At 33.6% G+C, this 16,564-nt stretch overlaps 2 protein-coding genes across 2 annotated transcripts in view; one reads left to right on the forward strand and one right to left on the reverse strand.

Moving 5' to 3' along the window:
* LOC124353075 overlaps positions 1-16,564 on the forward strand; it is a 41,997-nt gene that overhangs the window by 14,431 nt on the left and 11,002 nt on the right. Inside the window, exons 7-10 of the mRNA XM_046802889.1 lie at positions 2,287-2,522; positions 3,935-4,107; positions 11,540-11,677; positions 14,622-14,712. Coding sequence (XP_046658845.1) covers positions 2,287-2,522; positions 3,935-4,107; positions 11,540-11,677; positions 14,622-14,712 — 638 coding nt within the window. The remainder of the gene's footprint in view (positions 1-2,286; positions 2,523-3,934; positions 4,108-11,539; positions 11,678-14,621; positions 14,713-16,564) is intronic.
* On the reverse strand, positions 6,026-11,070 carry LOC124353076. Its single transcript, XM_046802890.1, has 4 exons — positions 10,698-11,070; positions 9,501-9,714; positions 7,895-8,120; positions 6,026-6,382 (listed from the first exon to the last, which is right to left on the reverse strand). Exons 1-4 carry the CDS (start codon positions 10,979-10,981, stop codon positions 6,198-6,200), a joined length of 909 nt encoding a protein of 302 aa, XP_046658846.1. The 5' UTR covers positions 10,982-11,070; the 3' UTR covers positions 6,026-6,197.

Genomic DNA, 16,564 nt, shown 5'->3' on the forward strand with positions numbered 1-16,564 from the left:
TTTGTTTATTAAGCTAGTAAAATATAATAATAGTCTCATAGATTGATACAAATCATTGACAACTTCAAAATTATAGCCTAAAACCTATCCAGTGCACTAAAAAAGGTAGGAACAAACTTCAATGAGGCTGCATGTAAAATTTAAAGTCTATAGCTACATGTGTTACTATGTCACATGCTGTTGTATAGTAACATTATTTTGTAATCATATTAGTATGTAAGAACATGTGGCCATGATTGTATGTATTATTTAATGTGTATCAATAACTGGAATAGTGTTAGCGTGAGAAGAGTAGACGTTAGATAAGTAATAGATATACAACATTATCATTAACAAATTGTCACTGCTCACACAGCAATCTACAGATCATTAGCACTTTGGACAATGATATGTACAGAGCGATAATCGCTCTTAATGGGTTGTGTTATTTAAGCCCTGCGAGGCGCAGCAGTAGTTATCAGTCTCCGCAGACTGCACAGTGAGGAACGGTCACGGTGTTGGGATCAGTCTCCGCAGACTGCACAGTGAGGAACCAGTCGCGGTAGTAGGCAGAATAGTTAGATGTTGGAATTATGAAACACAAGTACCACAAAGTATAGTGTTAATAGTTTATTCTCAGTAGTAATTTTATACAGGTGTTTTCATTTTACATGTTGTGAACAGAGTTGTGCCAAGTGACTATTTTCAATAAACTTATTTTTAACCCGATGTACCGAGTCATCTCTTGAGTTCCTACTCTTCAAGGTGAACATTGTTACGGGTTATCTTGCCACTCGGGTAGCCCGCTAACCGTCCCCGCAACAATGCTAACATAACATATGATTGTACTCAGTTTGTTTACAAATTTAGTTATTCTGTGTTTCTTTTGTTGCCATCATTGTTACCATAAAACCAATGTAAAAATGTTCACTAACTCTGTCAAATCCCATGGAGTGACATGCACCATCAACGAACTCAGTGTTTCTTATATAAAAATGAAGCTTCATGCAAAATTTCAGGACTATAGGTCAATTCATTTTCGAAATATCATGCAGACAAGTAGACATTAATGAGATCTTTTCAGCCTCTTGAGTGCTAGGCTTTACTAACTCTCAGCCAATTAGATAAACTTGTAATTTATTTCATATATGTTTAATTAGGATGAATGTTTTATAATAGGAAACTATACTTTTAGAAAGCAATTCAAATCAAAGAAGAGATTTCCATAAATGCCAACTGTGAACTGTAAAGTAATTTCTTCAAATTATATAAGTGTGTTTATCAGTTCAGACATAACCTTATCGATTATAAAGTGTTCTAAGTATTTAATCCTTTAAGTGTCAACTGCTTGTTGAGAGCTGCCTAAATGACGTAGTTGTGACCACTGCTGTATAAACGTTGGTGCTCATTTCTTTGTCTCACTTCATGGGCTTTTATAAGGGGGGCTCAGGGGATTCAAGCCCCCCACAAAATTTTGAAAGACGTAGATTAAAATTACACTCAGTAGATTGTTTTAAGCTAGAACACATGTATAAGATCTTAAAGCTTATTTGGAGGGTATTTTGTACATTCTAAACCATTTAGTGAATCAGCTCCCTCAAAATAATTGTTTATATTAATACGCCACTGTCTCATGTAGCAGTGAAAATCACAACTTGGTTTCCCCACAAGGCAACAATGTCTGCAACAGGGATCGTTTTTAAGATTAAGAAAACGTAATCAAATAGAGTTAAGAGACTTTTTGGCCACCCATAATTTAAGATTTTATTAATACGTAACCAAATGTTTTTGAGTTTTTCTTGTAAAATTTCTACATTAAATGTACATTATTGGGGTTCAATCAATTTTGATATTTTTTTCTGAATAACCAATAAAAGATATTGTAAAATGGTGTTTGGATGCCTATTAATGATTTAAAATGATATATTTCCAATAATTTTATGATTTTTCCTTCTTCTTGTTTTATTCTTCTTTGTTTTCTTTGCTTTTCCTTCTTCCTTTTTCTTAACTTTTAAGGAGAGACTGATTCCCTTTAAACCTTATTCTGCGCGTCCTCGAAGGCCACAGGCCTGTGCGAGGATCTTATTAGACAGAATAAGGTGGAGAGTCGATTCAGTACAAGGTCGATGGTACTGAAAAGGTCCTATGGTCTCAGTCAGGATTTGAACTTGTTCTAGCTCAGCTTCAATGTTTAACATATTAGACCGCTCAGCCATCAACACTCCCGAAAAATTAATAATAAGGGCTTTAAAATGTTTGTTGTTGTTATAAGGTTAAAATCAGATTGAAAGTAGGGGGATTTTGCAGGTTAAAAGGATCTGTTGATGATGCTGCATGGAGATTGGCCATGGTGTCAGATTCAAGTTCTGGTATCAGTCGAGATGTGCACAGTCGGGTGGAAGCCTGCTGGGTGTACGAAGGAGGTGACAGTTCAGACTCTGACGACACCCCCTCTCTCCCACCATCACCTAGACGCAAGGGAAGAAGATCCCGTCACTTGGAAAGCTCATCTAGGAGTGAATCCAGCAGCAATGCCACCTTCGGTACGTTGATTCTTGTAGATTACATCCAAGTATGCAGCTTGCAGTTGCAGTGATTGCATTAATATTGATCATGTTTATTGGTACCACCAGGCTCGTTTTTCAATAACTTAAACTTAGTTTTCATATATTCTTAAAGTTATCTCTGGTTCATATTAACATGTTTCGTGTTGGTTCACATTAACATGTTTCGAGTTGGTTATGTGATATTATTATGTAAAAGTGTGAATGTCATTTGTGCCTCTACAGTGTAGCGGATTTTAATGTTTTATAATTTAGTTAATCATTATGTCTATTTAAATTACTTTCTTAACTTAACTCTTAAAAAAATGCTACTATTCTAATTTTAACTCAAAAATGAAATCATAAGGAGCGATTTGTAAATTAAGGTTTCTTTAGTACAAAAATGTTCATGTAAAGACCTGGTGTCGTTTATTTTCTTTACATTATTAATTATATTTAATTATATTAATCTACATCATTACCAACTGTTTACAAGCATTTTCCCCAAGGTTCCAAGCAGATGGAAACTTATCTTAGATGTGGTATGGTAATGCAGGGAAGAATAAATGCTGCTAATGTGCAGAGTGTTAGAATAAAAAGGAGCTATTACAACAATAATTGAGTTACAACTAAGTATAGATAAGCTTTCAAAACAAGTTTACACTTCATAACTATCATCTCAGTCTTTTTGAAAAACTGTCCTGCAAAAGAGCTACCTTCTACAACTTTCTTCCAGAACATCTTAAGAGAAAACCAGTGAAGAATTTAATGATAGCACTGATAACTTGGCTTCTGGACATGTTTATACACACCATCCAGGAATTTCGGAACTCAGTGCAGAATGCTTCATGAATGCTCTGTTAACAGCTGTTATATAAACATTTGTTTCTGCATTTGACATATGACACAACACTGTATCCTACATTTGTGTGAACAAATAATCATTGTATTTTTAGTTGTAGTTGTAAGGGAGTGTTTAATGAATTGGGATACTGTGTGCATGTCTATTGTTCCATTTGACTCAAAATGTACATGTATAATTGCTGCTCTAAAGCTTTCACATTTAAGCTTAATCTTTTTTTATATTCATGTTTTTCAAATATTTTTTTAAAAAACATTTTGTATTGGAAAAATTACAATATATTTGTGTTTGACTGATTTTACTTCAAACATAAAAAATATATTAGATACAACTTGAAATATAAGTTTTTAAAAACAATTATTCAAAATAAGTTGATTTTGTGTTGTACCGATAGTGCACATTGCTTGAAAGTATAATTCTGGCTGCACAAATGTATTGTTACTTAGTCCTGGAAGAGTTAATACTATTTAAAAATTTAAAAACACAAAACACTGACAAACCTCAATCCTTCCTCCAAAACAACTTTCATTCCAAATATTAACTTTTTCAGGCCCCAAGTTCTCTTCAAGTGCAAGTGTTACGAGCAGTGTAAAGACTAGGAGATGTTCACGGCTGTTTTCCACGTCCAGTAACTTGATCAACCTAATGTTGGCATCCCCTTCGTGTCTTGTTTCCTACTTTATCGCTAAAGAAGACTTGGACAGAGCCACAAATGCAGTTGAAGTAAGTAAAATCAAATTATTTCACAACTGTTTTTATGTACTTTGTTCCTTTTTCAATCTAACAACATCTCCATACTGTATAAAAATGAATTATTGTGAAAAAGATTCTTTGGTTGACACAAGAAATGTATAGAATATATTATTAATTTAAATTAACCTTGAACTGGAAGTGCTCTTTTACAATATTTGTTACAAAATAACAAATTTGTAAAACAACTCAGTGATAAGTATGCTGCTTGGTAACAAAATTAAAAAAAAACCCTCCAAACCTAAACCTGAAATAAGTCCACTCGCTTCAGCAGGCTAACATTTTTTATATATATGTCATATTTAATATGGTATAAAAAGTGAGTTGACAGCACTGTTTCCCACATTGACTCTGAAACCCAAAGTAAACAAACAAGTAGAATTTTCTCTACTGGTTGAGAAAGTGCAGTGCAATAGAAAATTTCTAATTATGTGTAAAATATGTGTACTTTTATGTGTTCTTTCAGTCAGTGGACCCTACAAGATAGTTTTGAGAGCAAGCCTGCTGATTTTGTTATCACTTAAGCAAGACTATTCTGTCTTTGAGAGAATAAACTCTTAAGGTTCCTTTGTTTGGATTAGCTATAAAGGTGTTGTGTTGTTATGCCTGTCAAATTGCACCCAGTTGAAATTAATTGAAAAGCTACCATTGTATAAATGAGAAAATGATCTACAGGTGGTTTACTGAATTCCAACTGGCTCGCTGGTGCTGGAAGATCTTGTAAAATGAAAAGACTGGAAGCAGGCAGGATTTTTTATAATATCAAGTCTGCTTGTATCCTACTTCTGGAGGGACTATATTACTTACTACTAGGAGTGGTTGAACTTACTTACTGCCAAGGCCATCTGTATCTAAATTTATATTTAGCCACAACAACATGCCTCTTCCGTCTTCTTCATCTTTCTTCTCAGCTCCAATTACATCCTTATAAGATTTTACTTGGCTCATCATGTCTGTTCCTAAGAGTCACTTTCCCTTATGGTTTAGTTTTATTAGCGGTTTTACTTGAAATTCCTCTCCTCTTCTGAGTACATGTTCAGCCTACCCGATTCTTTTGCACCTCATTTCCCTCACTATATCTCTACCCTGGTAAAGAAAGATCCCTGACCTCCTCACCCTTTCTTTTCCATTGACCTCATTCATATGTGGGTCCATATTAATTCCATTCCTTTTCAAGTCCATTCATTTTTTGCTCTTGTTTATTTTTCAAGTTTCATATGCATAAAGCAAAACTGGGTATACTATTGTTTTATGTAGTCTTATTTTTGTTTCGTGTGACTAGGATTTACATACAAATCTCTGTATGTATTAAATGTAAGGTGCTTTAAAGTAGCATTCAATTTACTGTTAAGATTAAGGATAGCTGGATAAGAACAATGTCCTTGGTGTGACCAAAACAGCTTTGCAAAACAATGGAATTGACTATTGTTTTGGGAAGTAGAGGAAGTGTTGGATGTATACTCTTCTCCTTGATACAGTTATACTGATAATTTCTTGATAATTATGTTACTGTACTTTGTTATGTTTAGATTCACCTTGAATGTAGTATTATTTAATTCAGATACGTATTGGTTGATTTAAAAAAAAATAAAATTATTCATAGAGACTTAAGTGTTTCACTAAACCAGGTTGCATAAAGTAGAATGTTAAATAAATGCTATATAGTTTTAAATCATAAAATTACTTTTTCTCTAATTCAAAATCTAAGCTATATAAGAATTAGCCTTAATTATTTTTGATATAGTTTTGTTTAATCATTAAATAGACAATCTACTGTATTTATTTTCTAAAACAGTGACAATTTTGCCATATCAAGTATATTTTTTAGAACCATATGTTATCTTTTTTTAAACACTATAAGTTCACAGAAAAATGCTTGATGCTGAACATCTCGTACTCAGAATTCAAAATATTTGTATTTAATAATATTTTCGTCGTAATTAAACGTATACAGTACTTATTTAGTATCTTAAGTGTCAATGTACATTGCTACTATATATGTAACAATTTCTTTTATTTCCAACTAACAACTTATAGAAACACATAAACCATCATAATTTAAATCATTTCATAACTACATACTTTAAATCAAGGAGAAGTTTGTTTTTTTGTTCTTGTAATCTGATGAGCCACTTGGGAGATTCTGGAGATATTATCTCCTCTTCCTCGGTTGCCATTCTCTCTCTTATTTCCCTTATGCCTTTTTCTGGGTGTAGTATTTCAAATGGGAAACAGCAAAAGCACATTCCTAGAAAGAAGATTAGATTAGGTATAAAAGGGGGTTAAAAGGACTCTTAGGTCGTAATGTGTCAACCTAAGCTTATGACACACTCCAAGTTCACTAGTAGGGCCTTCCCATCCCTGTACTTTCGAGATCAAAGATTTTCTGTTCGGTGCTGACGTAGAATTCATCACCTGGACATGAGGTTCAAAATAGGGTTCTTCTCCTGACGTCACACTCCTCACAATAAAAAATAATGTGTTCAGCAGTTTCCTCCGCCGGATTATGTAGTTTACACTTAGGATCTTCAGTAGTGAGTTGTAACACGTGCAAGGATTTCTTGAATTGACCATGCCCAATAATCAGGAAAATGACCTGTGTTTTGGTTTAGTTTCATTAACCAGTTCGTGAACTGGATGTTCTTTGTTTGAAGTTTATTTTTGACGATGGAAGGATTGTGAAGGAAACAGGATTTTTCCAGACATTTGTCATCGTTCAGTGAAACAAAAAATCAGTGATTCAACTGTTGGCAAATGTCCGGAAAAATCCTGTCTCCTTAACTGGATGTTAGTGCCTCTAATGAGTTCCTTGCTCTATGATTGTCCAGAGAAACTCGCTACCAATGTCAGTGCTTATCTTTGAACTGCTTTCTAATTGCTTGGTAGGCAATTGACTTGTGATGTGAAAGTGATTCTTTGAGCCATTTCTCGTCAAGTTCTCAGCAAATTCATTGCCCTTAAAACCGGCATGTCCAGGAACCCAGCTAAGACGTACTGAATTACGATGAGCTACAATGGATTAAGTCTTACCAGAAGTATATTCTGTCGAGTTAAGACAAACGACCTGGCTATAAGATAGTATCACTAACCATCAATCGACATATTCCTAGTCAATCCGAGAGAGTAAGAAGTGGTCAACAACTTAATTTTCAGTTCAGACACACTAGGATTAGTGAACTTTATATTAATATTGCTTTGAACTTCTATGATATTCTGTTGATATTGGAGTATGTCTTATACCCAGCTCATCCCATTCCACATGTGCTAGGGTTTCTATCACACATTTGGGACTTGTCTGGAAATAACAAGACCTCATTTGGGTTGGTTGACTTACTAGTCATGCTCACTTCCGGAGGCATGTCCACAAGATAAATCTTTTCAACGGAGATTCTATATGGTCAAACAGAAGAAACAGTTCAGCGTATCATCGGTTAGTGAGGCACTAATAGCAAGTTGAGGAAAGTTCTTCCTACTCTTTGTCAACTTGTCATCAGACTAAAGTGACCAATCAAAACGATGCGTGGTGACACACTTCTTACTGATCATTATATTTATTTAACAAGTCTTACGTCTGACAAGCTATGTTGTTATTCACTATAATAATGATCTCAGAAACATTACTTATCAGCCACCCCTAACTATACAGGTCTACAAATAATACATTACATACAAAGTGTTTACACACTACCATAGCACTATATCACAGTATCGACAATACGAAATGTACATATACCTATACTAATGCAAAACGATTACTTACCATCATAGCACCACATTATAGGAGCAACAAAACAATATATACTAGCCCATACAAATAAAGTTTTTAGGATCAAAAGTGGAATGCTGTAAAAATATTTCATAGCCGAAAGATTTGCAAATTCTGTCACAATGCATACGGGTCCAAACACTGCGTGTTTCCAAAGGGCCATGTGTACGCACCGGCTGACTTCTTCAAGCTCCATGGTTACTTGGAATTCTCCTTCAATCTGAAGGCAAAGAGATTTAAAAGACATTAAGCTGGTGGAAGCAATGTGCTTGGAGACCTGGTCTCTAAGTGTTGCAAATACTATATTTTGAAAATGTAACTTTATTGATTCATGTTGGCAATAGACTACTTTTAACAATTTGATCTACAGTCAAACCAATGTTAAAGGAAAAATACATGTTCCATTAATTCTGACAATTGTTGGTTAAAAATGTACACACATGGTTGATATGTATTTGTTTTGTAAAATTATGTGTCATAGTATTGTGCTTTTAAAAATGTAATGTTGAGTTTATCCAGTTCACTTTCCTCTTACATGCAGCATCTAAAATCTGATGCTGTTGCAGACTTGAATCTTGAAATCTGAAGTCAGTTCATCTGTAGGGATCCATAAACAGTCGCTGATGAAGAACGAAGAAGCTTAACATGAAACCCCCCACATCGTTTCGACATCAGAGACACCCAGACTACAAAAAAGTAGTGCAATCTAGGTGAAGAGGCATTCTCATTGTCTCATCGGTTGCTCCAGCGTGTTTTGGAATCGTCATCATAGTGCACACAACTGTGCACCTGATGAGACAATGAGAATGCCTCTTCATCTAGATTACACTACTTTTTGTCGTCTGGGTATATCTGGTGTCGAAACGATATGGAGGGTTTCGTTTTGAGCTTCTTCGTTCTTTGTCACCGACTTGATCCTTTGTTCTTTGATCCCTTTAAACGAACATGACTTCAGATTTCAGGAGTCAAGTCAGCAACAACATCAGATTTCAGATGCTGCACGTAAGAGGAAGGTGAACTGGAGCTAAACTCAACATTCGCGCAAAGTAGATGTTCTGAACTTTTTGAGTTCGCCCTCAAGTTACTATTACCATATGCAGAGTATCAGTACTGCAATACTGACAGTGCAAGACTTCATGAGTTTGATCTTGACAGAACCTGGTAACATGCTTCTGAATCTGTACAGACCCCTTGGCCAATATTGTACTCTAACATGATGTATTTTTTAATTAAAATTTATTTTATTTAGTTCTTTCACTAGTAGAGTTTACTATCACAAATATTTTATTACAATAATTATATTCCGACATTCTTCCAGAAGTATTGAGTATTTATTGACTTGTTTTTAATTTATTTATATTTAATCAATTGTAATTTTTTTCGTTTTGTATTAGTGTAGTTAAATTATTTGATTTAACTTAGAATATTTTACTCCTTCATGATCATTTAATGTTTTACAGTAAAATACGTAATCAAATTACATGAATATTTAGCATTATTGTTTATTCATTAAAATTAGGTATTAGAAAACCCTTTTTACAACGAAGTTAAAGATATTTAAATTTTGTTTTGCTTTAGCAATAAGAAACAATCTACTTACTTCGTCACTTTCTGCTATATCTGTTTGATTTGCATAACGGAGAGTTGCAATATCTGGTGTCATCAAAGTTGCAGTGTCATATTCCTCTTTGAACTTCTCTAAGTCATAATCCAACTCTTTGTTTGTCCCATTCAAAATAGTGTCGACTACTACTTCTTCTGACCTTTCGGGCACCTCCCGTTTGAGTGATTGGTTTTTGTGTACGTCAATGTTACTGGAAAAATTCTAAAGTTACCATCTTCTTGAAATAACAAAATTAGTTCTAAATAATTTCTCAAGAAATACATATATGTTTTTACTAGTTTGTGAATCATAAATATCATGTAATAAGATGCTATGTTAGTTTTCAAACAGTTATAAATAATACAGTTGCTGTACTGTACAGTATTAATATGTGTAATTTTCATTCCTATGTAAAAGTCATTAATTTTGACTTTTCTCTATATACATAAATATTATGAATTGCTGATAAACCCTACAGCAATGTATATTTCTTTGTTCATGGCAAAATTTACTACAATTAGGCTATTCTAAATGTTATATTGCTACTATATTTAGTATAATATAAAAATTAAGAACATATAATATTCTTTCCTATTTGCGGTACTTATATAACACAAATTTACTACAATTAGACTATTCTAAATGTTATATTGCTACTATATTTAGTATAATATAAAAATTAAGAACATATAATATTCTTTCCTATTTGCGGTACTTATATAACACATTGGTGTTATATAAGTACCGCAAATAGGAAAGAATTTTAAATGTGCACTTATTCATAAAAATATTAAAAATATTATTAATATAAGTAGTCTTACATTATACATTTCTGTCTCCAGAACAAAATTTCCTACAATTTGGCTATTCTGAATTTTTTATATATGTAATATTTCAGATACATGTAAAAATTGTATTGCAAATTTTGTTTTTATTTTTTTTTTTTAATTTCTAAACCAAGAAATTGTTTTTTCTAACTTCATAGTTACACAGTCTGAAAGCACAGTTCTTTGCAAAAAAGTGGTATATAACACTTTATATTTAAGTTACTATTTAGATTTATTATATATTTTACAAGGACAGTTATCAAAACCTCACAAAATGGGTATGCATTTTACAAAATATGATGGACGCTTGGAGGGTTAAGCTATTGTATTTTAAATTACAAAATACAAAAAAAGTTTTATTATTTACTCATAGTCAGTGCCATAGTCGTAGTTCTCAAAGTGGACATCATGATACCCCTCCTTGGGCTCGGGTTGGCTTTGGGCAAGGTGTTGTAACCTCTCCAACTTACTGTCGTCCACCAGCAGGCCCAGGGCTGCCAACATTTTAGAAGAGATGCGTTCCAGGTCGGAATTAAGCAAATCACTGGAGCTGACACTGTAATGTTTGTCCCATACAATACTGGCAGCATTTGTTTCCGTTTTTGGAGAAAGAATTGAAATCAGAATTAGACTTAAGTAGAATGTTAACATCTTTAATATAGGTTATTACTTTGAGACCATGATGTTTATCAAATGTAGAACAATACTTAGCAAACATACTGTTATAACATGTGTATGTTAAGTGTTTGATTGATTTACTTTTTGTGACAGCTGGGTTGTTTTGTGTGAAATATGTTCCTTGTTGGATTAATCTGCTTTAATATTGATAAAACAATACTGTCCAATATGGTTTATTTTTTTGAAGATGCCTTTCGAAACCAAAGGTTGATTAACATTTAGTATTATTTAAAAATGTTCTTCCAATTGGTCCAAGAGTCTTCAATGATCATATTATAGTTTTGTTTGAACACAGTACTGTACTGTAGGTAAATACAAGTGCAATGCTTTGTTAAGTGTGTAATTTTTGTAGTTAATTTTATGTAGTTCACTTTTGTGTGTGGTATTAAAACTATTTTTATTTATTTTGCTTATTAATTTGATTAACCAGTTGGCACAGTTTGCTTTATTTACTTTACTTAAATTATTTATCTACATAAAAAGCTATTGAGGAAAGTTTAACACATCTGTATATTTATATTTCTTTTGCAGAGATTCAACTTGAGAGGTACTGCAGTTAATGTGGAACTGAATTTTCTTAAGGAATTCTCGAATTTGAGGAACAATATTTTAGAAGTGGACGTCAGAAATAGTGACGAGAAATCTTCAATAAAGAATTCTACTCTTCAGGTAGACAATAGACAATAGACAATAGACAATATTCTTTATTCATAAACGTTGAGTTTAGAATTTTTGTCAATACAATAAAGGACATACAGAACATAAAATTAAAAATATCAATTCATGATGCAATTGATTTCCAGTTTATGAAACTCTTGAATAGTGTAGAAGGGTTGCTGGAGAAACCAACTTTTGAGTGAGTTCTTCAGGTGTTTGGCTGGTGTTTTCTTCAGTGAGGTCTGGTAGAATGTTGAAATAGATTGCTCCTTTGTATGATGGTTTCCTCTCATATAAACTTAGGTGGTGTGTTTCAAGAGCAAAGTGGTGTCTATTTCTTGTGTTGTAGCTGTGATGGTCTCCAGTTCTAGTCTGTCCAGTTGTTACAGAGTGCAAAATAGTATCAATTATATAAAGAGCTACTACTGTTAAAATCCTCAGTTCTCTGAAGGCTTCCCTGCAACTGTCTCGTGGTCTCAGTCCAGTAAGAGCTCTGATGGTTCTCTTTTGTATTACTAATACTCTTTGTAAATTTGTTGCTGTTGTACTTCCCCATACAATTAATCCATATCTAAGGTGGGACTCAAAGAGAGAATGGTAGGCTGATTTACCCATATCTATATTGCTAATTTGTTTAATTCGTCGTACTACATAAAGGCAGGAGCTAAGTTTTTTGCATAGTTTATCCACATGAGGCTCCCAGGATAGTTTGTTGTCTAGAGTCAGACCTAGGTATTTTGTTGATGTTGTTACCTCTAGCTCTGGGAGACCCCTGTGATGGTTTCGGGAGGCAGTGAAAATTAGCTGCTGTGTTTTCTTCTCATTTAGTACCAGATCATTGATATGGCAGTATTGCTTTGCCATATCAAAAGCTATATACGAATTGATGTCAAGTTTGTTCTTTGTCTTCTCAGTAATAATAAGGGCAGTGTCATCAGCATACATCACAACCTTGCAGTATTTCTCCAGATATTGTGGGAAGTCATTTGTCAAAAGAGTGTAAAGCACTGGACCAAGCACAGATCCTTGAGGTACGCCTCTTGTTACTGGTAACAGTTCCGACTTTATTTTGTGAATTATTCCGTTGCTTGATGATGTAAGCTCTACGAGTTGTTTCCTGTTGCTCAAGTAGCTCTTGAACCAGTCTGCCTCTTTGTCTTCAATTCCTAATGATCTGAGTTTTTCAATTACTAAGCCATGCTCTAGGCAGTCAAAGGCTCTTACTGAAGTCTAGGAAGATACTTGTGGCTATACAACCTTCTTCTAGTTTGTCGATAATAGATTCAACTAGCTGGAGTTATTGCTGTGGTTGTTGATTTTATATTCTTCTTGAAGCCATGCTGTCTTGGAGTAAGAAGTTCATTTTGATTCAGGTGGCCTAGAAGTCTTTTTTTAAGATGACACGTTCTAGAATCTTTGAGAAGGTTGATATTAGTGAAATGGGGCGGTAGTTGCATGGTTCATTCGTTTGACCGTCTTTATATTTAGGATATATTTTTGAAGTTTTTAAACAATTTGGAAATATTCCTTGGAAAGAGATTTATTAAATTAAATTTGTTTAGTGGGATGAGAATTTCATTTTTGCAATATTTAACCAATTTTGATGAAAAATCATCTTCTCCTGCTGAGGACTTTTGTTTTAGTCCATTGATAATTTTGCCAATTTCATCACAGTTTGTTTTATAGAAGTACAAATTGCATTTTGAGGTGTCTTGGGTTATTGTTTTCGTGTGCTTGTTATTCTGCGTACTGTTCATGAGTGTTCTTTCAGCTGTGGTTGCAAAAAATTCATTGAGATGATTTGCTATTTCTGTTGGTGAAGAGATGGTTTCCCTGTTGACGATGAGAGTGTCTAGCTGCATGTTTGAGGTACAAGACTTTCTTTCCTGGTTAATTATATTCCATAAAACTTTGGTCTTGTTGTCTGCTTCCTCAAATCTGTTTGCGATCTCTTCTTTCTTAAGTGTTTTTAATTTCAGATCATAGGCTTTCTTCTTTTGTGCTGCTTCCATCTTATCCTCTGGTTTCCCTGTGAGAATTGCTCGGTTTATGGCTTCTAGGTAATTGTCCTTGAGCTCATTGCTTTCTGCATCCCATATTTTTTTGAGGTTGTTCTTTTTTAGTTTTATAATAGAGAGAGGACAGGAGATGTCTAATGCTTGTTGAAGTGTGTTTTGTGGAACATTTCAAATGCGTCATCAACATTGCTTGTTTGTAATACCTTACTCCAGTCCTTTACTTCCAGTAAAAGTCTTAAGTCCTCCATTGTATATTTGTTTATTTTTTCTTGTCAGTGTCTGTGCTGGGATGAGTCTTTTTTGTCTGTATTGATTTTACATAACTGGGCACAGTGGTCGGATATTCCTGTGTCGAGGACTTGGGTAGATATGTCAGCTTCACTCATGTTTGTACATATAAAGTCGATGCAGGTTTGGGCTACTATGTGTTATTCTTGTGGGGGGCAGTTTAAGTCTTCTCAAGTCATATCCTAGGAATGCTTCTTCCAGTTTCAGTGTGTTTTCATTCACTGTCATGGCATCTACATTTATATCACCCATTAACAATCATAGGATTATTTGTTGTAAGAGCGTTGTCTAGTTGAGCCATGAGTACTTCAATGGTCAAGCCATTTATACCTTGTTTGTATATGTATTTCTTAAACAATCTTATCATGTCATTTCAAATTGTGAAAAACAGTTGAAAATAAATATATTAAATTACTTTATTTTCAGCAAATTAATATGGTATTCTTTGTGTGAAATTGAGCAAAACCCTGTTTAGTACACCTTAACTTTTAAACTCTTAACCAGCCAGGAATGAACCCTCCTGGGGATAAGCTTGTATGTTACTATGTAAGCAACCTTATAAACATTGGAAAATGCTCTAAACGTTACTAATAACACAACTCTGCAATAAATTGATAAATGAATGTTAATATTTATATTACTTGTTTCAGGCGATCAGTGAAACAACGTCGTCAGGAGTTTTAAATGTCACACTAACAAAACTTGTTGAAACTTTTTTAATACAGACTCCATTACCTGAAGGTAAGATTAATGTTATATCAATATTTATGAGGTTGTGATTAAGTTTAACAGAAGTTAAAAAATTATTTTGTAGGTTCTTTGCACCAAAACTTTCCTTTCCAGCATATATAAACTATCCTCCAGGCAATCTTTACAGATCACCATGAAGCACTCCAGATACTATAAATCACCGTCCTTAGTTAAATCGTTAAAAAATGTATTTTTGTAGTCTACTTATTAACCATTTTAACCCCGACGTCCGCAAAGTACGAACGTTTTAAAAATAGTGTCAACTCCCAATGGCAATATAGTGTGGATGTGCACTTTTTTATTATTTTACTGGCCACCTATTTTACCAAATGCATTCACATTCTACAGACTTGTGTACAAAGTTGTATCGCATTGAAATATATTAGTTCTTAAAGCTTTGACTTCTTATTTTGTCAGTCTGTGATTGAGAAATTGCAATTCATCTCAGCTGACTGCTCAATGAATTTTGCAGATTTCATTACATAGTGAATATTCCACCTTGCTTCACGTTTTTAGGTTAAAACGGTATAAAGTACGGCGGTTATATTTTAGTTTGTTATTCATTTGATTTGAAAATGAGTAAAAGGAGTCATTCAAAGTATCCCGTAAGGTAAAATATACCAATTAGTAACTTCGTTGCAAAAGGCGTGGATGTGGGCAGTGATGAAAATTTGAGTGATAGCTACCTTGACATTTCTGTAAACATTTTGTACTGATATAAATATTGTATTAAAGTTATTTTTAGTTTTTTTTAATACATGCTATAAACATATTTGTGTCAAATATTTTTTAGCTGTACAGTTTTCATCAATAAACTTGAAGTTATCTATATATAAAAATGAATGTTTGTGTATTTGTCCTTTATGGAATCGCAAAATATTAAACAGACCATTATGAAAATTTGTATGTATACGTATTTTTCCACGGAGAAGGTCTATAAGCTATGCCCATTGATGTAACTCGCCACCAAGTGACGCTGCAAAAGATAAAAGGTTTCAAAGCGCCTGCACACTATAAACTGCAATTACAAGATAGTTACGTATATTACATAGCCAAACACTATTTGAAGGCGCTAAGTTATTATGTATATTTGTCTTTAAGATAAATTTCTGATTGAACTTAAAGTTTGAGTGTTAGACCACTTTATAATAAAGTAGATGTACGTGCACAATGGTTATAAACATAAACACATTTTCTTGATCGTGGCAACAAGGCAAACCTTACATCAGCGTTGTAAATATAATTCAATTAAACCAGAAGTTCACATACACAGGCAAAGTTTACGAAAAGCGTGTAAAGCCGCGGGAAAAAGCTAGTGTGTATATATATATATATATATATATATATATATATACACACACACAAATTAAAAATAAATAATTTTCAAGGTATTGTTGAGTTTTTTCATATCTTTATAACTTACATTTATTCAGAATTAAAGCAAAAAATAATTAGCTTGATAACTTAAAAAATACCCTAGTTATGAGTTAAAAGTTCCTTGGGATTTTTAGGACATGACTTGATATAATGGGCGAGGTTAAAAGGGTTCATATTCAACTACATATAATGTAGCTATGTTGGGAAGGGTTGACGCAATGTGAATGTTGAGTTTAGCTCTACTTCACCTTCCTCTTAGTGCAGCATCTGAAGTCCAATGCTATCACAGACTTAACTCCTGGAATCGGGAGTGCACAATTGGTGCACCTGATGTACCTTATGCACTTTGATGAGACAATGAGAATAACACTTCACCTATTTACACTACTTTTTGTACTCTAGGTATCTCTGATGACGTAACGATGTAAGAGTTGAGTTTCTTAAAACTTTTTTATCTCTTCAGACG

Source organism: Homalodisca vitripennis, chromosome 1 (genome assembly GCF_021130785.1).
Source record: "Homalodisca vitripennis isolate AUS2020 chromosome 1, UT_GWSS_2.1, whole genome shotgun sequence".
Lineage (NCBI taxonomy): Eukaryota > Metazoa > Arthropoda > Insecta > Hemiptera > Cicadellidae > Homalodisca > Homalodisca vitripennis.

Excerpts from the sequence above, each read along its gene's own strand:
- LOC124353076 (XM_046802890.1), bottom strand. The coding sequence starts at position 10,981 with ATGTTAACATTCTACTTAAGTCTAATTCTGATTTCAATTCTTTCTCCA. Across the intron at positions 9,715-10,697 it reads GACTATGGCACTGACTATGA|TAACATTGACGTACACAAAA; the intron begins GTAAATAATAAA and ends GAATTTTTCCAG. Across the intron at positions 8,121-9,500 it reads ATATAGCAGAAAGTGACGAA|ATTGAAGGAGAATTCCAAGT; the intron begins GTAAGTAGATTG and ends CTTTGCCTTCAG.